Consider the following 25031-nt stretch of genomic DNA (forward strand, 5'->3'; position numbering starts at 1 on the left):
TGCAGGCATTTTTTATTTGTCAGCAATTGTCTTAGCTTGTAAAGGTGACAGTGGTTGTTTCTGCTTCACTCTAATCTGTTCCTACAGGGCTGAATGAATCAGTGGTGTGATTTGTCATTTTTTCCTTTTCTTTCTTTTTTTTTTTTCTCTCCCCAGTAGCCCCAAATCAAAGCAGGAGGTGATGGTCCGTCCCCCTACAGTGATGTCCCCGTCTGGCAACCCTCAGCTGGATTCCAAATTTTCCAACCAAGGCAAACAAGGGGGCTCCACCAGCCAATCCCAGCCCTCTCCCTGTGACCCCAAAAGTGGAGGTCACACCCCCAAGGTGCTCCCAGGTCCGGGTGGGAGTATGGGGCTGAAGAATGGGGCTGGAAATGGTGCCAAGGGGAAGGGGAAGAGAGAGAGGAGCATTTCGGCAGACTCCTTTGAACAGAGGGAAGCTGGGACTCCTAATGATGACCCAGAAATCAAAGGTATGTTTGCTGGGGCTCAAGGGCAAGTGCAGACAATCAGTCTGAATCCTCTGTGAGATGGAGAATTGCTATGCAAGTATTTGTGAAACATTTGTTTGTCTGAGGTTCTGTAAGTTCCAGCCAATGAAGTCTAAAGGTCTTGAAAGCAGGCAAGAGGAGAAGTTGTCATAGATGGCATTGGCAAATGTCTTGTTCACACTCGGTTAGAGCCCAGGCTGGTGGGAAAGTTCCTTTGTAACTCTTAAACTCCCTCAGAGGATTTAAAAGTACGAATGCAACCTGTTGGTCTCCTGGCCTTTGGCCTTTCAGGAACTGTTCTGTTGTAACTGGGGTTTTAAACAATATGCCACTCTGTTTTGTCAACACAGATACATAGCCCGTAGCACCCTGACTGGTAACACAAGCCAGAGTTGTGATTTCTGTCTTCTGTTCCTGGCTCCAACATTGCCTCTGTGAGGCAACGCAAAACCAGACCACATATTCAGTTGTCCATCTTTGTTGTCCGTTTGCTAGGTCACCTAGCTAAGGTGGCTGAGCAAAAAAAAAAAGTAAAGTGTTGCAGGAGTGTTTTCTTGAGGCAGAAATATTTACTTTTGTTCCTACATAAAATTGTAGTTTTCGTGCTTTTCTATGTGGTCATTAGAGAGTTCAGAGAGATCAGTTGTGGAAACTGCCACTTTCCTTGTAAAAGGACCCAAGAGAAGCTTTCTCCCAGTGTTGCTTGAAGGACACCAAAGCTTTAGAGGAAAGATGTGTGGTGTCATAAAGGATTGCCTTTAGTGGTGCTTGAGGAAGAAGCAGGAAATTTCAGAGGAGAAAAAGCTCTGATCATTTTCCAGAACTGATTTCCAAAGAGATCCCAAGATAGTGATTCCCTTCTTTTCTCCTTTGTCCCTTTCCAGACTGCAATTCTGCTGATCATGTGAAGTCCCAGGAGTCTCAGCACACACCACACTCCATGACTCCTTCAAATGCTTCAGCCCCAAGGTCTTCCACACCTTCCCATGGTCTGACTGCCACTTTGGAGCCAGCAAGCGGGCAGAAGACTCCATCCAAAGTGGTTTACGTCTTTTCTACTGAGATGGCCAACAAGTAAGTAGGTAGATGCTTGAATGTCTTCTGGGAGCAAGAATTATATTTGTGCTCATCTTTTAAGAGATTATCAAGGGCATCAAGTAGCAAAAAGTCATTACTTGTTTTGGAGATGCAGAAAGGGTTGGAGTAGATAATGTCCCTACCTTTTTTGCTCTGAGAACTAATTGTTTACGTCTCTGAGGTATAGGGATTTTTTTTTTTTTCTTTTTTTATTTTTTTTTTTCCAAATGCTAGTAGATATTGTTTTGCAATCCATGCCGTGAATAGCAGCCAGGATAGCTTAAACTGAGACATGAACCCTGAATGCTGATGAGTTTGTAGACATAAGCATTTTTCTTCTGCTACTCATCTAGAGTGAAATATGTGTGGTTAAGTCTTTCTCCCTTTTGCCAGCTGAAAGATAGAAAAGGAGGCCAGTTAAGAAAAATTAATTCTTAGCTTCAACTGGATATGTGCATCTGTCTGTCTGTCTTTGCAGGGCTGCAGAAGCTGTGCTGAAGGGACAGGTGGAAACCATCGTGTCCTTTCATATCCAGAACATCTCAAACAGCAAGGCGGAACGAAACACTGTACCCTTGGTAGGTATTCCCTACCTAGGGGTGAAAAGGGGGAATTGTGAATGTGCCTGTGTGTGATTCAGAGAGGTGGATGATTATTTACACTCTGAAATAAGTCTTAGGAAGATAGACAGTTGTCGTTCAGACCGTCTGCAAATAAATGTCTTGGGTCATCCAAAGAAGAGTTAGAGTCCTGAAATATTTGGGTAGCATATTTCCAGCCCATTGGTCATGCAGAACTAGCACAGACAAAAGGGGTCCCTGCAGTAATGCCTTGAGCAGAGTAGGTTTCTGCATTGCCAAGAGGCTGCTGTGTAATTGCTGCATGAAGGCCACCCTTCCCTGCAAATTTCGGGCTGGTTGGATTGAGATTGGGCGTTTTGTTTGCACTGCTGCTTATGTGACATGGTTGTAAGAAGAGCAAGTGACTGAGTGTGGCTTTCTCTTGCAGAACCCCCAGATCACTGCACTTCGGACTGAACCCAAGCCCCTGCCGCAGCCCCAGCCCCCTGCTGCCCAGGACCAGAACCCTCCCCAGAACGCCAAAATGCAGCCGACTCCACCCGTGTCAGCGCCAGTGTCCAAGCCCACTGGCCCCCCGTGTCCCATAGATCAGGACAGTCCCAGTGTGGAAAGCAAAGTGATGTCTGTGGGCAGCCCTGCCAACTCTACCCCGTTGCAGACAGAAGGATTTGGGCAGAGTTCAACCCCCAATAATCGAGCAGTCAGCCCAGTTTCCCAAGGTAGCAATAGCTCTGCTGCAGACCCCAAAGGTCCTCCCCAGCAGGGGTCTGGTGGGGACCCATCCAGTTTGGGTGAGAATCCTGATGGACTGTCACAGGAGCAGCTGGAGCACCGAGAGCGCTCGTTGCAGACCCTGAGAGACATCCAGCGCATGCTCTTCCCTGATGAGAAGGAGTTTGCAGGAGGGCAAAGTGGGGGGCCACCCCCAAATGCTGGGGTGCTGGATGGTCCCCAAAAGAAACCTGAAGGGCCGATACAGGCTATGATGGCTCAATCCCAAAGTTTAGGCAAAGGGTCGGGGGCTCGGACAGATGGAGGGGCTCCGTTTGGCCCTCAAGGCCACCGGGATATGCCTTTTTCCCCAGATGAAATGGGGCCACCACCAATGAACTCCCAGTCAGGAGCCATAGGCCCGGACCACCTGGACCACATGACTCCTGAGCAGGTGGCCTGGCTCAAGCTGCAGCAGGAGTTTTACGAGGAGAAGAGAAGGAAGCAAGAGCAGGTGGTTGTGCAGCAGTGTTCCCTGCAGGACATGATGGTCCACCAGCACGGGCCTCGTGGGGTGGTCCGAGGTCCTCCCCCTCCCTACCAGATGACCCCTGGTGAGGGCTGGGGACCTGGGGGTCCAGAGCCCTTCCCTGAAGGCATGAACATGTCACACTCTCTGCCCCCCAGGGGCATGGCCCCTCATCCCAACGTGCCCGGGAGCCAGATGCGCCTGCCTGGTTTTGCAGGAATGATGAACCCTGACATGGAAGGCCCCAATGTCCCGAATCCCGTCTCACGGCCTGGGCTTTCAGGAGTTAGTTGGCCAGATGATGTGCCAAAAATCCCAGATGGCCGAAACTTCCCTCCTGGTCAGGGTGTCTTCAGCGGCCCTGGCCGAGGGGAGCGGTTCCCCAATCCGCAGGGCCTGCCTGAAGAGCTCTATCAGCAGCAGCTGGCTGAGAAACAGATGGGCCTCCCTCCTGGTCTGAACATGGAAGGCATCAGGCCCGGCATGGAGATCAACAGAATGATGCCCTCCCAGAGACACATGGAGCCTGGGAACAACCCCATCTTCCCTCGCATGCCGGTAGAAGGACCGATGAGCCCCTCTAGGGGGGACTTCCCAAAAGGAATACCCCCACAAATGGCTTCTAGCAGGGAGCTGGAGTTTGGGATGGGCCCCGGCAGCATGAAGGGGGACATGGGCATGAATGTCAGCATGGGCTCCAACCCACCCCTGGTTCCTCAGAAGCTGAGGGAGGCAGGAGTCGGGCCGGAAGAGATGATGAAGCTGCGCCCTGGTGTCTCGGAGATGCTCTCCTCTCAGCAGAAAATGGTGCCGCTGCCGTTTGGGGAGCACCCGCAGCAGGAGTATGGCATGGGTCCCAGGCCTTTCCTTCCCATGTCTCAGGGCCCAGGAGTCGGTCTCCGGAATCTCAGAGAACAGATCGGGCCTGACCAAAGGACTAACAACCGGCTCAGCCACATGCCGCCACTACCTCTCAATCCCACCAGTAACCCGAATAGCCTCAACACTGCTCCCCCTGCGCAGCGCAGCCTCGGCCGCAAGCCCTTGGATATCTCTGCAGCCGGTCAGGTGCATTCGCCAGGAATCAACCCCCTCAAGTCCCCCACCATGCGCCAGGTCCAGTCTCCCATGATGGGATCTCCCTCGGGGAACCTCAAGTCCCCTCAGACGCCCTCCCAGCTGGCAGGAATGCTTGCGGGCCCCACTGCCGCAGCTGCTGCTGCCTCCATTAAATCCCCCCCTGTGTTGGGGTCTGCTGCTGCTTCTCCTGTCCACCTCAAGTCTCCGTCTCTCCCCGCACCTTCTCCTGGATGGACTTCATCTCCGAAGCCTCCTTTGCAGAGCCCTGGGATTCCCCCAAACCATAAGGCGTCTCTAACCATGTCTTCTCCAGCCATGCTGGGGAACGTGGAGTCGGGTGAGTGCTGCCTCTGCCAGCCAGATTCGGTGCTTTTGTTCGTGTCAGGTCATCCAGGATGTGCAGCAAAGGGAGGGAGGAGGGCTCCTGCAGCAGGACAAGAGCTGGATGGCCCTTTCCCTGTTTGAAGGGGGCTGTGCTGAGGGTCTGGTGGGTGGCCATGCAAGTGGAGGGTGAGGGCTTCTCCTCCTCCTGTTGTATTTGTGGGTTTGCACCGTGCCTCTCGTGTGTCGAGCTGAGGGCTGGTCACTGAGGATGTAAAAGCAAAAGCATGGGGTCGAGAGGCATGAAAAGATGTGGAGGATCGATGGGAGAAATCTCTCCTTGGAGGGGTCTTTTGTTGTTCTTCCATAGCTCATAGTCATTGTAGCTCAACGGAGAAGATCCTGTTGATGTTATTAAAGCACTTCGGTATGAAAGGTTCCTACAAAGACATGCTGAGCAGTTAACCAGCTGTATATCTAGGCATGGGTCAGGAATGATTGCTCCTTTCTGGATATACATTGCAGACAGGAAGTTGTAATTCAGTTGTTCAGGCTTCAAGCATTTTGGAGTGATCTAACCACCACTGTAGGTAACATTTGGTTGCGTGCTGGGCTGGGCTGTGCCTGCGACCTCGGGGTCCGGGTGCTGGCACACCTCTGCCCTCACCCTCTCAAAGCTCACCCACCCTTCTGTCCAGGCTTCCACAGCCCTGGGCAGCCTTCCCGCCCGGGAAATTCTCCTGGCTGGGAAAGAGGAGCCCTTTGCCCACGTTGCCCTCTAGTGCTGCCGCGGGTAACAGCGGGGACCGGGACCGGGATGTGCCTATGGGGTCGGCGGCTCGGGAAGGCGCCTAAGTGCTTCAGTCTGTGCCTTACGTAGTGCTTAATCAATGTTTTGACATGCAGCCCTTCCAAAGCATGGATCTTTCAGCACTGCAGTTTTTTTATATTCTCTATTCTCCTTTCCTCTTTTGGTTGGGAGGGGCTGAGGAACATGCAGTGAATTTTCAGTGGAGTGCTGCTTCGGTTTAGCATCTTTCCTTCACATTGGTCTGGGTGGCGTAAAATTCATCAGTGAAAAACAAAGAAGACTGGAAGTGCAGTTAAGTTACTTACAATTTTGTGAGAGCAAAGGATGACATTAAGCTAATAGGTGCAGAGAATGCTTCTTTCACTGGAATAAGCAGCTAATATCTCTATATGAAATAAGAAATGCAGCATAAACAGGGAGTTTTACTTGTAGCTCCTGATGCAGCTTGTCGGAAATGTGCTTGCATGTCTCAACATAATGTCTTCTACAGCTTTCTTTGTGCTGCCTGTGTCTTTTTTGATTATAGATTTTGATTTTGATGGCTAGCTCTGGTACCTAAGTCTGTCTTCAGTGTAAGGAAATTGAATAGTAAGATCTTCAGACTAAACTGGTAATTCTTCATGGGGATTTGTGGAGGCTCAAGATATAGTTGTAGTTAGAAGTGTTACGCAGTAGAATAACAGGTGTTAATCAACTTGACCAATAGGCTTATTTTTCTGGTTACCTTTCATAGTCATCGACTTGTTAGTCATGTAAAGTCTTGCAATAAAAAAGATTTCTAGTTTTTGAGATTTCTAGGGGAAGAGAATTTGATTTACGGAAAGCAGTAAGAAGGAGAAAAAATAAAAATTCTTTCTCTCTTTTTCTTATCTTTTTTTTTTTTTTTTTCCCCCTAAGGTGGTCCACCTCCTTCCACAGTCAGCCAGTCTGCTCCTGTGACTCTCCCTGGAAATCTTCCTTCTAGCAGTCCTTACACAATGCCTCCAGAGCCAACCCTCTCCCAGAATCCCCTCTCCATTATGATGTCCAGGATGTCCAAATTTGCCATGCCCAGCTCTACACCGCTCTATCATGATGCCATCAAAACTGTGGCCAGCTCGGATGATGACTCCCCTCCAGCACGCTCCCCAAACTTGCCACCTATGAACAGCGTACCAGGTAAGAAAATGCAAGGAACATAAGCCCGAGGTATCAGGGTGATTTTGTGGAACCCTCATCAAATGAAGACAGTGAGATGGGAAAAAACTTGAGGAATATGTAGCCATGGGTTGTTTTTGAGGAAGCAGTTGCAATTCTCTGAAATGTGGAGATGGAAATTCTTCTTGCAACTGTTTTTTTTTCTATCCAGAAAGTGTGTGTTATTCAGAAGGTGTCTACCGTGGAAAACACTTGTTTATGGGAGAGATTTCCCCTCAGGCAGGCTGGGATTATTTGTGTGAATGAAGGCTGCTGGCTGCATGGGATTAAGGGTCAGACCTACAACATATTATCCAGAGGAAACTTTACCTCTCCTGTCTTAAGGCAGTGCCACAGAAGCTTCACTGTTTTTGAGGGGGTTTGTTTGGGGTTTTTTTTGACACTGAATCATCAAAAATACAAAAGTAGGCTGTAGCACCTCCACCCTATTGAATTAATAGTTGAAAAAGGGGATGAGTGGATCTTTCAAGAGAGTGGCAATTGGTAATGAATTCTTAATGAGTTTACCTGTAGCTTTGCAGTGTGTTTCACACGGTAAAGATCAGAGTGCTGAATATATCTGGAGGAAGCTGGCTAATTGAATAAGTTCATGATGGTAACTCATTAACCTCATTGATCACTGCCTCTTAGTCTTACAAGGGTTACCTGATTTATCACTGCTGAGTTTTGAAAGGAGTTCCGGTCACTTCCCAGTAGACGAGTGTCCATATGCTGATAATCTGTCACAGACGTGTTTGTTACTGCCTGTGTCATCCAGACTGCTAGGGAGGTAGTAAAAGTATGGTTTGGATTGAAATCCTACTTATGGAGCAGGCTTTAGTCACTGCTTGATAGGGCAGTGTCAAGCTTGGGGAGGTGGCTGTTCGAGTGACATCAAATTTCTAATTAAAATAACGCTTTTCAGAGCCATGCTGATGTTTTATTTACTAGCACTGTTTCTTTGTGTGTGTGCGGACTTGGTAACCTTGCAGAAAGCTCTCTGATAGCTTTATTCATTATTACTGGCTGCTGTCTAAATGTGATTCCTTGTTTCTTCCCTAGGAATGGGTATTAATTCTCAGAATCCTCGAATTTCAGGTCCAAACCCAGTGGGTCCAATGCCAACCCTTAGCCCAATGGGAATGACCCAGCCTCTTTCCCATAACAACCAGATGCCCTCTCCAAATGCTATGGGACCCAATATACCTCCTCACGGGGTCCCCGTGGGACCCGGCCTGATGTCACACAACCCAATGATGGGGCATGGTTCCCAGGAGTCTCCAATGGTACCTCAAGGACGCCTGGGCTTCCCGCAGGGGTTCCCTCCCGTTCAGTCCCCTCCACAGCAGGTGCCATTTCCACACAACGGGCCCAGCGGTGGACAAGGCAACTTCCCAGCGGGAATGGGCTTCCACGGAGAAGGACCTCTGGGGCGTCCTACCAACCTGCCCCAAAGTTCGACAGATCCAGCACTTTGCAAGACTGGAGGCCCTGGCGGTCCAGACTCCTTCACTGTTCTTGGAAACAACATGCCTTCGGTTTTCACTGATCCAGAGCTGCAGGAGGTGATCCGTCCTGGAGCCACGGGAATACCCGAGTTTGACCTGTCCAGGATTATCCCGTCGGAGAAGCCTAGCCAGACACTACAGTATTTCCCTCGTGGGGAGGTGCCGGGCCGCAAGCAGCCGCAGGGTCCCGGGCCTGGCTTCTCCCACATGCAGGGGATGATCGGAGAGCAGACCCCGAGGATGGGACTAACATTGCCCGGCATGGGGGGCCCCGGGCCGGTGGGAACTCCGGATATCCCTCTGGGCACGGCTCCGTCCATGCCCGGCCACAACCCGATGAGGCCGCCGGCCTTCCTGCAGCAGGGCATGATGGGGCCGCACCACCGCATGATGTCACCAGCACAGCCCGCCATGCCCGGCCAGCCCGCCCTCATGAGCAACCCCGTGGCCGCCGTGGGCATGATCCCGGGCAAGGACCGAGCCCCCGCCGGGCTGTACAGCCACCCGGGCCCCGTGGGGTCACCTGGGATGATGATGTCCATGCAGGGCATGATGGGACCCCAACAAAACATCATGATTCCCCCCCAGATGAGGCCCCGAGGTATGGCTGCTGATGTTGGCATGGGAGGATTTAGCCAAGGCCCTGGAAACCCAGGGAACATGATGTTTTAAGCTGCTACCATAAAGACTGGATGTTCTGATCCTTGTCAAGATGAGATTCCAAGTCCTGAGGGCTTTTTTGGGAGCTTCAGGAGTACAGTTTGGCCATGCAATAGGTGAAAAGAGACCAGAGGACGCTTTGGGAAATCTCGAATGTATGGAATTACCTGAAAAAAAAATATTCATTTTAACAGGTTGTTTTTTTTTTAAGATTTATTTTTTAAAAATTATTTTTGTGGACTTGGGTATCCCGTGACGGCACCTGCTTTGAGAATCTGTAGCTGTATTTTGAGAATTGCCATTTGTCACAAGTTGCACCATTCTCTGTATGTTTACGTCCTTCGGACTGGCTTCTCCCAGGACTCTCGGTTATCTTTGGGGTTTTTTGTGTACTGTACTATATTGTAAAAGGGATTTTAGCAGAGACTTTAGTCTTTGGGGTGAGAGGAGAATGGGATTCTAGGCTGTTTACTTTAGGTGGAGAATCCATCTTCAGAACTTCGGACTATTTTCCTTCAACTCCAATGTATAGAAAAACCAAACTACGACCTCAGAGCAGAGTATTAATGAAAAGCACAAAAAGGAACTTAAGTTCAGTGAGGGGAATCTTTTAAAAGAAATAAATAATAAGTTAAGGACATATTTTTCAAATTATGGCGTGCTGTCCAGCACCTTCTGTCTCTCCCTCCCACTCTTTATTAAATAGGCTTCTCTCTCTCTCCGTCCCCTTCTGTCTCCTCCTATGGCAGCTGCAATACATTGTGTTATTTTGGGGAGTAAATCTAGGAGAGCCTCTCCTCACGTGGGGACTCTTCCCACTTTTAGGAAGGGGCTGGACTTGGACACTGTTACATCCTACAGTAGTCTCTCTCACTGTTTCCTATTCTCCTTTTCTTAGAAACCCCAAGTGATTTTATTAATGTGGGAGTGGAACAGACACTAAAAGTTATCCAGGATTTTTTTTTTGTGGTTATTTTTTTTTCCTCCCCAGCGTAAAACGTTCTGTGTAACCTCCATTAAATTTGGTACAAAACCACTCGCCAGGGCTGTGGTGTCAGAAAAATAAAATATATTGTTTCTTACAAAAATGAACTGTCTCCTTTATCCAGTCCAGTTGTTTCTGTGTACATCAAACAGCTGGCCAGATGACTGTTTGCTCTTCCTTGTGATCACAGCCAGCCTAGAGGCCAAGTGGGGTGAACTTTGACTGCTCCTAAAAGTCTGGTCAGTAGGCAGCTGCGTGCTCCTTTTGAGGCAATTCTGTTAACTTAATCCGTAACTGAGCTTGTTTTCCCTTGGAGCGAGGTCTTATTTCAGAACATCCTGGGAACGATACTTAGAGACTTCCTCAATTTGTTGAGGGTCAAGGAACAGATGAAACTTGTCTCCTCTTGGAGAGTGTTTGCAGCACTGCGAGGTATGTGGGTTTGAGCTCCCCCTGAGCAGCAGTGTCAGTCTGCCAAGGCACTGGGATTGTGTCCCTCTCTGGGGACTCTGGGTTGGCTCAGGTCTCTGACTGCCAGCACTGAGGGCCTGAGATGGTGGGGAACGGATGAACTTTAATAACAAAGGTGAGAGAGAAATTGTCAGTGAGCAGATTTTTATCAAGACAGCCCTGCTGAGTAAATTGTTGCTTTGCCACAGTCCTCATCGATTGCTTCCTAATCCCCTGTCTTTTCAAACTTGCCTTTTGAGAGGATTTCAGCAAGGAGGTTTTATGGTCTTGCCTATGAGAAGTGAAAGGCAGGATGACAAAACATGGATTGGGAGTTGAGCCCTGCTCCTGGAGAATACCAGCATGAGCCAGATACGGATCTGTAGGCCAGGGTGTGGGCTCTGTGGCTGGCTGTTCTCTGGTCCCCCAGCACTCTATATGGAATGTGTAATCTGTTCTTCCTACCATTTACTGCTACTTAAAATTATTTCAATGGGTAGTTTCCTCAGAGGGATGGGCATTAGTGTGAAAATTCATGTGGAGAGTGAGTATTTTTAACATGCTTGTTTGTGAGAATTTCTTAGAGTTAACTGATTCTTAACAGGTGGAAAAAGAATTCCTCTTGGTGGCTGATTTACTAAACTTTTGTTGCTGGTGTTATAAAATGAGTGAAGCCATGCACTGTTGGAGGCACGAAAGCCTCAGAGCCTTCTGTTGTCTACTTCCAAATTCACCTTTGTGCTGTCATGCAAATTTACGATGATTTTGGGTGAGAATTACTCTTTTGACAAAGTGTAGGATGTCTGTTGTGGTGCTTCCCTCTGACAAGACAGGCAGCGTGCCTGAAGCACGGGCTTGTCAAGATTTTAGAAAGAGCTGACAATGACATAGTAAGTAAGTGTTATTTCTGTAGAGCGGAATTACCTCTTCTTTAAGTGGTTGCACAGCTCCCTTCTGAGGACCTTGCATGGGAATTGTCACAATGCAACCTTTTTTAGTGCTGCCGCTTCTGCCATCTCTCCTGACTGTTTTTTACCATGTTGAACAAAGCAAAGTTCTTGATCGACATAGAAATGAGCCGGAGGTTTTGGGATTTTTTTAAACTGTCTTAGTGCCTCCTGTGCCTGTTGAGATTTTGAATAGCAAAGGATTTGAGGTGGCTGTGACTTATTCTAGGAAAATTAGCATGGGGAATTCACTGTTTCAAAGCCACTGAACAGCGAGAGGATACATTTTAAACATGCTGTGTAATTAAAGTTCTTTCTGTGTCTAACTTACTATGCTGGCATTTGGTATCTTAATGAGATTTTTCCTACTGAAAGTGCAGAAGATGTGGATTCTCCCGAGTCCACGTAGGTGCATTTAACCTCAGTGTTTGCACCTGCAGATGGACAGGAGTTGCTAAGGTCTTAGCTGGCTCCATTTATGAAAATGACTCTGTAGATAGGCGTAGATGAACTTCTTTGTTTTGCTCTGATTCTACTTCTTCCCTTTTTGCTTTGCAAATGGAAAAGCTTTCTAGCTGTCAGCCTTGCGGATTCACCTGAGGATCTGTAAGTCAGGCTCTGTTCCCTCCTGCTTATCAATAGTAACTGTGACTCAGCTTTGGTAGTCATGGTGCAGTTGAAGATGGAAAGTGGGTTGCCATTTTTAGTTTTCTTCCCCCCCCTTTTTTTTTTTTTTTTAAGCTTTCAAATCATCCTCCTCCACCTTTGTTTGAAAGAATGAAATAGACTTTATTCATACATGCTTGGCTGCTCTTCCTCTCTAGTAACATGGGAGGAAACAGTCTGCTGTTCGAATTATCTCATCCCAGATGGCTGCGCAGCCGGAGTGTGGAGAGACTTAAAAGGTAAACCCAGCAGATGGTGAACTTCTGAAATGCGAAGTAATGTGCCTGCTAAATCAAAAGTTTAAAATATTTGAAATCTGTTTGTTTTAAATTAGCAAACTTGCACTCAGGTCATCTGTGAAGTACACCGGCAGTTTTAAGCACCATCCAAATAAATTCGAGGTTTGTACCTGTATCATGGGCTAGCTAATCTGCCAAAGAAGATGACAGCAGGAGGAGTTTAGTCCTGACATCCTTGAGGTGTCAAATGGGTCCCATTTCGGAAGACAGACCAGTGTGTGGAGATCTGATCTGCATCAGTCTTGGTTGGGATTTGAGTGCTGGTTGTGCTTCTGGTACAATACATGTGTCCTGACTCAGAGCAGATGTGGGTGCCCAAATCTTCCTGAGGGTAAGTTGAAATGCAACACTTTTTGTTCCTCCAGAGTGTTGGGACTATTACAAACATGGTATATGCAGGGCTTAATTTTGTGGTACTTTTTGTGCTCTCTGCTATGCTGGTTTTCACTCAGGTGGTGGGACAGGCTACGTTTTATTGGTGGTGTCCTTCTGCACTCATGATGGTGAATGCTTTCCTTGTGCAGCCTCGTCAGGCTGCTGGCTGAAATCTGTTCTCTAAAGTGACACTTCTCGAGGAAAAATGATCTATGTCTTATATAGGCCTGTATTTACTAAAATTTACTTTGTCAGTTGGTAGTAATTCTTAACCTAAAAAGAGTTAATGACACAGGGAAAAAGAGTGATGCTGTTTTGTTTGGGATACTGGGAAATTGTTGATTTCTAGGAATTTTTATTCCACATTCTCAGAAATGCCTCAGCTCTTCTATGGTGTGTTTGCAATACAGTAGCTCCCACATACCTGTGTCCTTTGGTAGTAAAGCTCCCACTGTCCAACCAATCCTCTTCTGAAATGATCATTTACACTAGTTGTGGTCAGAAATAACTCATCCTTCATCCTGTGGGCCACAACTACCATGGAAGTGCTCAGTGGGATGGACCATTGTGTGGCCCAGCCACTGAGGGGAAGGGTAAGGCTGGAACAGGGCAGAGGGGGCACTGCAGAAACCCCCTAAGAGACAGTGAAGGAACCTGTCCCCAGTGGTGTCTTCCTCCAAGTCACTGCCAAGAAGCTGGCCTGCTTTTCTGAGGTCTTCTGCTGTTACTGAAGTTTGTGTTACCCTGCCTGGAGTGATTGGAGGATCTTAATTGTGTAAAAGCAGTGCCCTTTAACAATCTTACCTGCTCTGGAACAACTTATGTTGCTGAGTGCTCCGGCTTGTGGCTGTGTTGTAATTTTTGACCTGGCTGCTGGTCAGTTTTGTTGGGGATGCTCCTAGTTATTATTTAAGAGTAGGTATATGAATTCCCCCTTTGTATAGCCAAAGCTCCTGATGCCTTTTTCCAAGCAGTCCATGCCTCACAAATAACCTGTAGTTGTAGACCTAATATTTTCATCACTGTACCCCAAATACTTGAAACTGCGTATAAGAGAGCTTGATGAGAGCAGAACACACTGTTCTTAAGCAGGGGTAGGCATTGATTTTTTTATATAGTAGCATTATGGTTTTAGGCTGTGTAAAAACTTGATGGAAAATAACAATGTTTTGTTTGCTTTTTTTGACAGCTTCTAATAGCAGTTCAGTGAGACCTCCAGCAATGTATTTAGTATTCAAATTATTCTGTTCACTGTGCGTGGTGTCAACATGTAATTGTGGTGGGGGCAGGCTAATGAAAGAGTAGAGGTAAATCCTGCCCATTCTTCTTAGGGAAAAGGTGCTGTAGTGCCTCCATCACATATCTGTCAATGACTTACATTAAGTAATTTTTCACTAAGTGAGAAGGGGGAATGCAGAACCAAAACTGCAGGGCCATTTTAATAAATGGACCCCCTACTTTTAACTCTGCCTATCCCAAAGAAGGTAGGGACCACGTTTTATTTACTTATTGAAAAGTGGAGATCTTTTTCAATGAAATAGTCAGTGAGATTGAGTGCACCCTCAGCAAGTTTGCAGAGGACATGAAGTTTAAGTGGTGTCGCTGACACAAGAGGAGGACCTGGACAAACTTCAGAAGTGAGTCTGTGAGAATCTAGTGAGGTTCAACGAGTCCCAGTACATGGTGCTGCAGGGTCAGGGGAATCCCAGACACGAGACCAGTCTGGGAGAAGAACTCATTGATCTTTAAGGTCCCTTCCAACCCAAACCACTCTACGATTCCTAGTACTGTCTTACAGGAATAACTGTCATCTCAGCCGGAAGTACTGCTGTTGGTTAGGGCTGTATTCCTCTTTCAGCAAATGCAAAATACATCACTGCTGTCCAAAACTGAAGTCGATAGCAGCTCCCCAGACTTCCTTGTTTAAAACACATAAAGCAGAGTTCACCAAGACTGTACTTGGCCCATTGTGGTTGTTCTGCCTGTTCATCGCAGAATTGCCACAATTAGAGGAGTGCAGGGAAGAGGTTTGGAGGCTTTCTGTCCCTTTGGAGATGTTTTCTGTGCATGAAAATGCCTTCAAGAAGATGGGCTAGCTAAATCCTATGCAATTCGGCAGGCTCATCTCTCTGCAGAGAGCAACGCTCCAACTTGCCAAAAGAAAGGGAAAGGCACAATGGTTTCTGCAGTTTACCAAACACAAAATCAATGTTATGTCAAAGCTTTCAAGTCTGGTTGGACAAAGCAAGCTGGGCTTCATCCCATGGTCCCAGCATATGAGGAAGAGGTATGTTCTGTCTCTTATTCCTGATGCAGATGGGCAATTTAAAATGGTTTGCTCTTGCCCTTGCTGTTTTCAGCCTCTCCCTACTTTTGTGTGGTCACCGCAGAAGTAAACTTGAGCCATTCTGTCACGTGGCTTCTTTCAGCTTGCTGCTAACAGTGTAAAGTGACACTGTGCCACCCTGTGTCTGGTAGGAAAATGTCCCCTCATCTAAAATACCTTTGGAATAGAGAAGGCTGGCAAGGACATAAAGAAAAATAGTAGAAGATTGTGACAATAAACTAGTTTTAATTTAAGACAGCTTAATAATGGGTTAGTTTTCTACTTGCTATCCGCTTTGGAGCACATGTTATTGTACTCCTCTGGAGTGACTGAGTACTGTGAAAGAGCTTCCAGAAATTCTTCGAGTGGACAGAGCCCTGCTTTACAGCCTTTCACCACTTGCTCCTGCAAGGCAAAGAGAGAGAATCACAGATATTGTGCACTGGCAAACACGTTTTTTGCTGCATGGTGAAACCACAAGCCCAAGACTTGTAGGAGGGACTTCCCACAGGATCTCACCTCTCCACGGTACGACATGCGCACAAACCACTCCTTGGAGTCCCGGTCCTGATGCAGTTCCAGGGTCACATCTGCAGCATAAGGTGGCCACTTGTGATCAAAGGTGCCCAGCGCCAGCAGGAGAGGAATAAGAGTGGAGTCGTGAACAGCGTAGAGGAATAACTTTCTGGAGAAAAGAAGGGAAAAAAAAACCCCCGACCTGGAATGTCAGCTGCATTCCTCCATGGATAGGCAGTAGCACTCGTGCTTTTTCCAGCAGGTGAGCACTCCCTTTTATCCCGCACATTCAATGTCTTTCTGAACCAGTTTTTCACACTGACATCAAGCTAGAATTCATAACGATTAGAGGAGTTCTGTGCTGTACCTGGCCGTTTCAGCTTGATTTGAGGGATTTACTGCTGCTTGAATGTTATTATGTAAGGTATTGAGCACGAGGCCAATATTCATCTGAAGAATCTCTCTACAAAAGAAGCAGAAATAAATTTACTAGTCTTAAAACTTTCACACAATTATACATGAAAACTTGAGAACCTGCTTTTCTCTTATGATTTGATAACCTGCATTGAGTGTAGCTAAGAACTATTAAATGCAATTAATATGGCCAGTTTTTAGTTCAGCTGGTGTGACTGCAGAATGGGAGGGGAGAGGTGTTAACAAGCAGTCTCATGAGGTGTGGCCGTGTAAATGACAATCTAGAAACCCTCTGATTGTTCTCTAGGCTGTTTTGTTTCCCTGGTATTTTTCAGTGCATGAGTTTCAGCTAGGGAAGATGACTGCTGCAAAACAGCAGCTGAAGTGGTTGGGGTCTTTGGTGAGGAGGGGCAGGATTCAAGGAAGTGGTTGCTGTATTTAAATAGTAGTTTTTATCCTCATATTAAACAAAGAGATGATCTTACATACAATATCTCGTGGGAAGAAACTCCCTCTACCTAATAAATACATCAGTGGGAATGGAAGATGAGTGTGACTAATTCTCCTGGGTGTTGTGGGAATGGGGTAAATCAGTCTTTCACTACCTGAGATCTCTAATACATGGTAAAGAAAAGACAGTCCTACACTACCACCTGAGGAGACCTGGTGAACGTGGCAGATGCAGATGAATCTGCAAGGAAAATGACTGCTAGGCTAGCAACTCAGCCAGCCTTTACAAACAACTGTGGAGGAGGTAATTAGCTGCATGTACCAGCAGATTCTCTGTGCAAGTAGTTACATGTGTGCAGGACCTGGCATCACTTTTTCCACTAGCGCCAGCACTTCTCAGCCGAGCTGTGCAGGTGCCATCCCTGGGATAAGCTTCGCATGCTGGAATTTGGACTGTACTTGTGCAACTGCAAGGGCAGCCTCAGGGCATGAACTGGAAGCATCTCCTCTTTTCTTCCTTTGCCACTGGTTCACTTAAACCCCTGTGGTAACTGAGGCCTTCACTGCATACCTCAGTGGCTTGCTGCTGCTTCTGGGGGACCACCCTCTCTCTGAGGATCAACAAAAAGGGGTGCAGGCCCACATCCTGGTGTCCTCAGTGTGCACTCCTTTTTCCTAGCTCACGGTACCGACTCAAGGCCCTGAACTTTACACTGAGGCAGCTGAGGCACAAACCTCATGAGTGGGCTCTGGTGGGGGAATGCAGCAGATGGGAAAGCATTTCTGTCTGCTGAAGTAAGCTGGTTTAGCACATCCACCCCGGGTAAGACTGCCCCTGAGGCCAGAGGCATGGACACAGGCAATCACCTGTCTTCCAGAAGGAAAAGCATGGAGTCAACAGATCGGCTCTCCACTGTCTTCTGGAATTTCTTCAGCACAGGGCAGCTTGGCATATTGTGTGCCTGGAAGGAGGAGATGCAGCAGAGTTGTAGGGTCTGACCCTTTCTGAACCCAGCCTGAAGACACATGGATGACAGCCCACAGAAAACAACTGCCCGTGTCACACCATTTGTACTACAGTGCTAATTCTGTATTACCATTTGTATTACAATACTCGTGTGAGGATTTTTAGGATGGTTTTAAACATACAGATGTGCTCTGTGTACCCAAAGGATGGATGCTTGTTCTTTAGGATCCAGTTCTATGGGAACTGTAACACATTGAACCATTCAGCTCACAGACCAGTTATCATTAGCTCCAGCAAAAAAGAGGTACTAGGGAAAGGTAGAAATGTGCCCAACTTCCTTCCAGCAGCAGAAGCAGTCTGGCTTACAGGTAGTGTGCCGGAACTGGGAATAAGATGACTGATAGCTGCTGAGTGCCAAAAAAAGGAAAACACTTTGTAATGGGTAAGCAAGGCCCAATGCCTCTCTTAGTTCTACGTTACACTTAAAACAAATATTGGATTTCAAGGTAAGAACAAAAATACTGGAGACAAGTCTTCATCCATTCTACAGCAAGGCAGACCCCACATGTTGCTTTTTCAAAAGGCTGTGCTATTTCTATAAGCATTCTGGGTTGCCTAGAAAGGTACTGGAGTGCACACTGGTATCTGTGGGTGTTGGCACTGTGATTTCCTCCATGTGCATGGTAAGGGGATGTTTCTTTCTCTGACAGTGCAACAGAATGGCTCGGCTCACCTGCTCAGCACTGATGTTATCGAAGAGGATAAAAAAATCCACTGACTCATCACCATCAATACCCATGCACTTCTTAATGTTTTTCAAGTCATCAGAGATACCTGGCTGATGCAGAGCATTCTCTGACTTCTTCCTGTAAAGGAATTAAGGAAACCAAAAATTTTTCACACACCAGGCTTTCTGTCTTTTGTTTTTCTCATTACCCAGCCCAGTGGAGTTGTCCCACATCAGTGAGGAGTAGAAGAGAAGCACTGCAGCATACTGAGATTCCTGATGTTGGGAGTCTGAGCTGCAGAAAAGACAGATGCTGTATCCAGATTTCAAGGATCAGAGCTGGCTCTCCGCTCTCACAAAACTGGGAGGAAAAATTAAGATGGGAAATGCTTCACATAAGCAAGGGCTGTGTATCAGCTTACAGATCTGGTCCTACTGGAATAGTACAGGTCCATGTCTTCAGGGAGTAGCCTTTAACTGCCTCATGAAAGAAGAAAGGGCAGAAGCTTTGAAGTGATTGCTCTATGGTGTGGGAAATGGGAAACACCTAGATACTCGCTTGTAGCTTAAATCCACCTTTTGCTTTGTTAGAAGCCATTTACATCTTTATGCGGCTTTAAATTTTATTTTTAAAAATTTAGCTGAGAATATCCATGCTGGCCTGCAAGCTGAGGCAGTCTACCTTGATACAGTCTCAACAGGTGCAGTTGATGGGCAGAGGGGGGCAGGGAGAAGCAGCACACCCTGCAGCTTACTCCTTTTTTGGACAGGTGATGCTACTCAAGGAGGCTGAATACGCTGCTTCTAGCGGCTGTCACTCACCGCTGTCTAGAACAATCCTTTGCCTGCAGAGCCAAGCATTGCACAGTGAGCTCTTGCAAGTGAATACTGACAGCTCTTGAATTTTGGACAAAAATATGCTAATGTACAGTCTAGCCAAACTGTAATATATCTGCCTCTCTTTTTCATTTTTCACCCTGTGCCCAAACCTTGCACAAGCATTTCAGAGTACTTGACTCCACAAACATGAGTGTTCTATGTAGGATCTTCCTTATTTCACTTCATTAGTCTTCATTAAATGTGTCAAGGCTGAGTATATTTCAGTTTCTTCAAGGTATGAATGTGACGGGAATGTTGAAATAACCCTGAAACCAGAAGCTGAATATAAAAAGGAGGCCCAATATGTTCACACTTGAAAGGCTTGTTAAGGGATGTAGATGACATTAATTCTGCCCTGCAGCAATGCCACAGACTAGCTGTACATGAGCTAGTAATGAGTGTTTGCTAGACACAGACTAAATTAAACTGGTCTTTCAAGGAAAAGTCTCTATTTTATTTTCTTCTGCTGCCACTGCCTGGTGTATAATTCCACTTACCAAGTATTTTATACAACTAGCTAACCATTCCCAAAGAACAGTAAGTGGTAGGGAAAGTGGGAAATGGGAAGAAAATGTGCTGTTGTAAATTACTACTGCTGAAACGAAACAGCAGTGAAACCATAGGGGGAGATATTGCTGGCAATTACCTGGTCAAGTCTTTCAGGCGTGGGCAGTTGTGGTAATTGGGGTAGAACATTTCAGAGCTTGCTTCATCAGTGACAATGACAACAGGTCCTGTGGAACAAGAAGGAAGTTGCTGTGATCAGTAGTGCATCTGTGTTTCTTTAGACTGCTTTATAATCACTCCCACAGTCTTTGTGCTCAAGTCCAGTGTTATCAACTAGCAATTCCCCCCGAGCTAGCACCTGCAACACAAACCACTGTACTTGCTTCTGTGCATTTATTTCCACAGGGATGCCTGCTGTGCACCTTGTAAAGCTTCCCAGTTGTGTGTTCATTTTTCTTAGTGCCAAAAATTAGTCTCTGTCATGAAGTGTAAGAAGCTCTGGCAAGTCACTTCTACTTGTTAGTGGAACTGAATATGGAAGGAGCAGATGTGAGATCTTTAAAATGCAGAACATATTTTTAGAATGTACAAGCAGTTATCAACTGCAGGATACAGGTGTAAGTTACTCCAGATACTGAACTTGTACCCAAGATGGTTGGGTTTCCCTGAGAAACCTTTTTCAGGTGTGTCAACTTGTTGCCTTCTTGATTTTGAAGAGGGTTAACACTAACCTCCTTAGCAGGTCTGAAAGAGCAGCAGAAAGATAGGCAAAGAGATGGAACAAGTGACAAGCTGGTAAAGAATCTACAGGACCAGGAGAATCGGGGAAGGAAGCCAAGTGCAAAGAACCAAGGAAGAAGTAACAACTAGGAGCCAGAGAGAGTTAGGATGCAGAAAGTGTGTGCATCTAGGAAAGACTAAGCAAGGAAAGGCACTATTCAGAATTCTGCCCAACCTTCTTTCTGCTGTTGGTACAGCCCGGCTAGCAGGCACCATGTGGACTGCAGATTCCGGCAGATATTAGTGGAACGGATGCTGAAAGACAGAAAGCAGTTTGTGAGGTAGCACTTTCTCCTTCATGTTAACATGGCTGCAGCTGGGGAGGTCTTGCTGGAACTGAGGATTCTGCTTCCACCATGGCTTTGGAAACCTGTGGTGGGACTCATCTTTTGTCACTACAGAATATCTTAGGCAGCCAGCTATAATCTGAACTGCCCTTTAACAGCATGTCAGAGATAGTGGAGATAACAAACTGGTACTTCTCTGGTGTGATTTTTTATTTTATCCTAAGGCAGATGCTCTCAGAATTACTGATGTGAGCAGCAGGGGTTGCTTCATCTCACTGAACTTTAGCTGTTTAACAGTGAGTTAAAGTGTGCTCTAGAAACGCCTGTTTCTCTTAGCTCACCACGAAAGTGCATAACAGCACTGCCAATGGCTCAGCCTAGGTGAGATGAATCTGTCCCTGGCATCACTCTCAGGACTGCTGGGCAATTGGATGCTTTGTGTCACGAGTGAGTTCTAGTGTCAGACTCTGCAGGCTGAGCTAAGATGAAGGCCTAGGGGTCAGGCAGTTAGCTGTGGGGTGGAGAAGAATATCCTAGCCAGAGTTTCCCTAGCACAAGGCTACTTGTTAAGAGGCAGGAAGAAAGGGAAGGCCCAGGAGGGAATTGAGAGACTCACAAGACCTCAGCAGGCTTAAATGTTGGTGAAAGAAACTTGACTTCTTCCATATAGTTTCTCCTCAGCCTTTCCCCCAGGGTGAATAACTGCTGCATGCCCAGTTTTGTCAGCTGTCCTGCGGCTACACCACCCTAAGGGCAAAGAAAAGGACAGGTCTCCAGTGGACTACGGAAATAAAAAGGTCTACAGAGGAAAGAAGAACCACCAAGGAATATACCCTCACCTTAAAAATAGTCTTTCTGAATTCCTTATCCAAGGCTGAGAAGGGTTGAGGTCCTCCATTTAGGTCTGTCACTATGTAATCAAACTTAGTCTTAGCAGGTGCATCTAAAATAGCGGGATCCCATTCCACCTGTTTCAAAACAAACAAACAAACAGTGTTTCAGTGGAAAACTTTCAAGGGCATTAAACCAAGGTCTTTTAAGAGCATTAAACCAAAGTTGGAGTATTACACCTTGCTGCCTTGCCAACAACACCACACAGAGACAAAGGGATCTCTTTACACAGCTCATGGAGAAATAAGAGCAGTGCTGCTCTCTGGATTTGCAGATCTGATGTGCAGGAAATGCACAGATCTTGCTTTCCTCCCCTTACAGGAGAAGCATCTGTAGGAAATCACAACTGCTAGTGTTTGTTACACATCAAAAAGCTGCTGTAGGAAACCACCTGAGCTATCCCCTGGTGGCTCCCTCGGCCGCCTCGGTGGAAGCTGGGGGAGCTGGATCACTTGTGGTAACACCGAGGCAGGAGCCACACCTTTTGAGCACCCATTGTGAGGTGCAGAACTTGGCCTTGGAGTAAAGTTCATGGGCACAACAGCCCCGGGATGCCCATCCCTGCATCCTGCCCCTGAGGGCGCCCTGCAGTTGCAGCAATTGTTCCCCCTGCTGTCATGTGTCCCAGTAATGTGCTAAAGCTGTTCCATTTTGATCACAAAATTAATTAGGTTGGAAGAGACCTCTGAGATAAAGTCCAACCTGTGACTGAACACCACTGTGTCAACCAGACCACAATGCCACATCCAGTCTTTCCTTAAACACCTCCAGGGACAGTGACTTCAACACCTCTCCGAGCCGCCCATTCCAACGTCTAATCCCCCTCTTTGTGAAGAAATTCCTCCTAATGTCCAACCTGAACCTCCCGTGGCACAGAAAAAAGACTGTCTCCTCTCATCCTGCTATTTATTCCCTGGGAGAAAAGCCTGACCCATAGCTGGCTACAACCCCTTTCAAGAAGTTGTAGAGTGATAAGGTCACCCCTGACCTTCCTCTTTTCCAGACTAAACACCTCCGGCTCCCTCGGTGGCTTCTCCCAACACTCGTGCTCCAGACCCTTCCCCAGGTCCGTGGCCTTTCTCTGGACTCGCTCCAGCACCTCAATGTCCTTCCTGAGATGAGGCAGCCAGAACTGGACAGGGATGATCCCTGCCCTGTCCCAGCTGGCCACATTATTGCTGATCCAGGCCAGGATGGCACTGGCCTCCTTGGCCACCCGGGCACACGGAGTCGCGTTCAGTCGCTGTCAAGCAGCACCCTCAGGCCTTTTTCCACTGGGCAGCTTTCCAGCCCTTCTTACCCAAGCCTGTAGCGCGGCACGGAGTGCAAGCCCCCAAATTCCTACGCTCCCCCTTCGGAAATTACTCTCGGTATCGCCTCGGGGAGGGGAATAAACGCCAAACCATCAGGCTGCCGGGGGCGAGGCAGGAGCTCAGCGGCGGGGTCGGGACACCTCCCGCACCAACCCCGTCCCGTCCCGTCCCGTCCCGAGCTCACCGGCTCTATGCCCGGGATGGGCCGCAGCGGGGTGCGGGCCCCGTGCCGGAACAAGACCTGCACCAGCCTCAGCTCCAGGTCCCGGCGCCGCCCGCCCTTGCCGCTGTCCCGCCGCCGCCGCCGCGCCCAGGCGGCCAGGCCGCCCAAGCCGCCCAGGCCGCCCAGCACCCACAGCCGAGCCCCCCAGCCCATGGTTGCTCCGCCGGCCCGGCCGCACCGCGGGGAACAGTGGGAAGCGCAGTTCCCGGGCGCAGCCCCGCCGGGAACCGGGCAGAGGCGAGGAGCGGGCTCGGACTGCGGCTCCCGGCGGGCGCCGCGCAGGGGACCCGGGCGGCGCTGGGCGGGACCGGCGGCGCCCCCGCCCCGAGCGGGGCACGGCCCGAGCCCGAGCCCGCCGGCGTTCTCGTGCCTCTGGTCACCCTTATATTTAATTAAACTGCCTTGGGCTGGCCGGCCGCCAGTGAGTGCGCACAATAACCCCGGGTAGCGTTCCAGGCTTGGGGAAGAGTGGCTGGAAGGCGGCCCACTGGAAAAGGATCCGGGGTGCTGGTCACGGCGCCTGAACTGAGCCAGGTGTCCCCAGGTGGCCAAGGAGGCATCCTGGCCTGGGTCAGCAATATTGTGGCCAGCAGGAGCAGGGCAGTGAGTGTCCCTCTGTACTCGGCACTGCTGAGGCCGCACCTGGAATGCTGTGCCCGGTTCTGGGCCCCTCGCTTCAAGACAGACATTGAGGGGCTGGAGCGAGTCCAGAGAAGGGAAGGGTCTGGAGAGTTCTGAGAAGCCACTGAGGGAGCTGGGGGTGTTTTGTCTGGAGAAAAGGGGGCCCAGGGGGGACCTTACTGCTCCCTACAACCCCCTGAAAGGAGGGTGTAGCCAGGGGCGGCTCGGCCTCTGCTCCCGGGGAAGAAGTGACGGGACAAGAGGACACGGCCTCAAATTGTGCTGGGGAGGTTCAGGTTGGACATTCAGAGGGATTTCTTCAGAGGAATTTCTTCACAGGAGGGGTGATTAGATACTGGAATGAACTGCCTGTGGAGGTGTTGGAGTCATAGTCTAGTCCCCGGAGGTGTTGAAGGAGCAGGGCAAGGGTGAAGGAGAAGGAGGAGGGAGAGGATGGTGCCCGCACAAAGGGCAGAGGGAGGGGCCGCTGCAGGTGCTGCGAGGTTGGCACAGACACTGGGACGTGCAGAGATGGGATTTTGGTCACCTCCTCGTGTCTCTCAAAGCCCTGCCGCCCTGAAAGGGTTACCTGAGTTACCTCTGAGCTTAAGAGTATGTGAAACGCAGAGGCACAACAAGAGCAGAGAGAGAAGGGGGGAAAAACATTTCAGAAACCAAGAGAATAATAAATGAAGGAATCAAGCCTAAATCTTGTGTTGCAAGAGAGTGGAGGGGTCAAGAATGCTGAGGGGTGAGGGAACAGGAAAAAGTAGTTTAAGAGGGGGAGGGAGGGAAGGCGGAAGAGAGATAGAGGTGATGTGATGTGATGTGATAGAAGTGAGCAGGGAGAAAGGCTCACAGTGATTTGAATTTCCATTCACATGTTACCTGGAAGAAAACCCCAATTCCTGTGAAGTTGTGAAGGCTGGGACTGCAGGGTCCCTCCTGGGTGGCCCTGGCTGCTGCCAAGCAGCATTACTGGTGAGATATATTTTAGAGTACACCACGCCACAGCAGGTGCATGCAATTAGAGGAGAGATCTCCAAAATAGCAGGCGGCTGTCAATTTTTTAGCAAATGGTGTTGCCCTGCTTTTTTTTTTTTCTTTGTCCAACTGTGTAGAAATTTATTCTAAGATGCACCATCTTTACAGAAACATTTTCAAAGGACCTGTTATTTTTACCCTTCTGTTGCTTTTTGTGACCAGACGAGGAGCAGAAGGCTAATCCAATGGCCACCAGGGGTGAATTTTTTTTCACTGAAGGAACGTAATGAGCTCTAATGAACAAGAAAGTTTCAGGAAACTTTCCACTCTGAAAGCAGAGGGCAAATTTCCTCCTAGTTGGAATTGTAACCAAATTGCAATGATTGCTATCTTTGCGAAATATTACCACTGCTGTCATTCGCCTTTTACAGTGCTGCAAAAATCACATCAGAACAGCCTGGTTTGATAAGTTTGCATTT

General features: G+C 48.1%; 2 protein-coding genes across 11 annotated transcripts in view; one reads left to right on the plus strand and one right to left on the minus strand.

Annotated features, from left to right (window-relative positions):
- The window catches only part of BCL9 (BCL9 transcription coactivator), a 30054-nt gene extending 20021 nt beyond the window's left edge, over positions 1–10033 (plus strand). For 6 of the 8 annotated variants that reach the window (XM_066208232.1, XM_066208235.1, XM_066208253.1 and 3 more), the window contains 6 exons: positions 157–473; positions 1376–1565; positions 2047–2146; positions 2577–4806; positions 6499–6759; positions 7840–10033. In XM_066208232.1, coding sequence (XP_066064329.1) covers positions 157–473; positions 1376–1565; positions 2047–2146; positions 2577–4806; positions 6499–6759; positions 7840–8957 — 4216 coding nt within the window. In that variant the 3' untranslated portion in view covers positions 8958–10033. The remainder of the gene's footprint in view (positions 1–156; positions 474–1375; positions 1566–2046; positions 2147–2576; positions 4807–6498; positions 6760–7839) is intronic. The other 2 variants (XM_066208266.1, XM_066208254.1) reach the window with 2 other exon arrangements.
- Positions 10034–15219: 5186 nt separating this feature from the next.
- ACP6 (acid phosphatase 6, lysophosphatidic) lies at positions 15220–23190 on the minus strand. 3 transcript variants are annotated; one of them, XM_066208274.1, is made up of 10 exons: positions 22909–23190; positions 21360–21488; positions 21137–21267; positions 20409–20488; positions 19593–19680; positions 18074–18206; positions 17241–17335; positions 15877–15972; positions 15513–15678; positions 15220–15398 (listed from the first exon to the last, which is right to left on the minus strand). In XM_066208274.1, the coding sequence occupies exons 1-10, from the start codon at positions 23098–23100 to the stop codon at positions 15273–15275; spliced, it is 1236 nt and encodes a 411-aa protein (XP_066064371.1). In that variant the 5' UTR covers positions 23101–23190; the 3' UTR covers positions 15220–15272. The 3 variants fall into 3 exon arrangements, with proteins under 3 accessions (XP_066064371.1, XP_066064382.1, XP_066064373.1); XM_066208285.1 differs by lacking the exons at positions 20409–20488; positions 21137–21267; positions 22909–23190 and having other exon boundaries at positions 21360–21448; XM_066208276.1 differs by lacking the exons at positions 20409–20488; positions 21360–21488; positions 22909–23190 and having other exon boundaries at positions 21137–21217.
- Positions 23191–25031: the final 1841 nt, after the last annotated feature.

Source organism: Chamaea fasciata, unplaced genomic scaffold, assembly GCF_029207755.1.
Source record: "Chamaea fasciata isolate MVZ Bird 193981 ecotype frontalis unplaced genomic scaffold, bChaFas1.0.hap1 SCAF_2, whole genome shotgun sequence".
Classification (NCBI taxonomy): domain Eukaryota; kingdom Metazoa; phylum Chordata; class Aves; order Passeriformes; family Sylviidae; genus Chamaea; species Chamaea fasciata.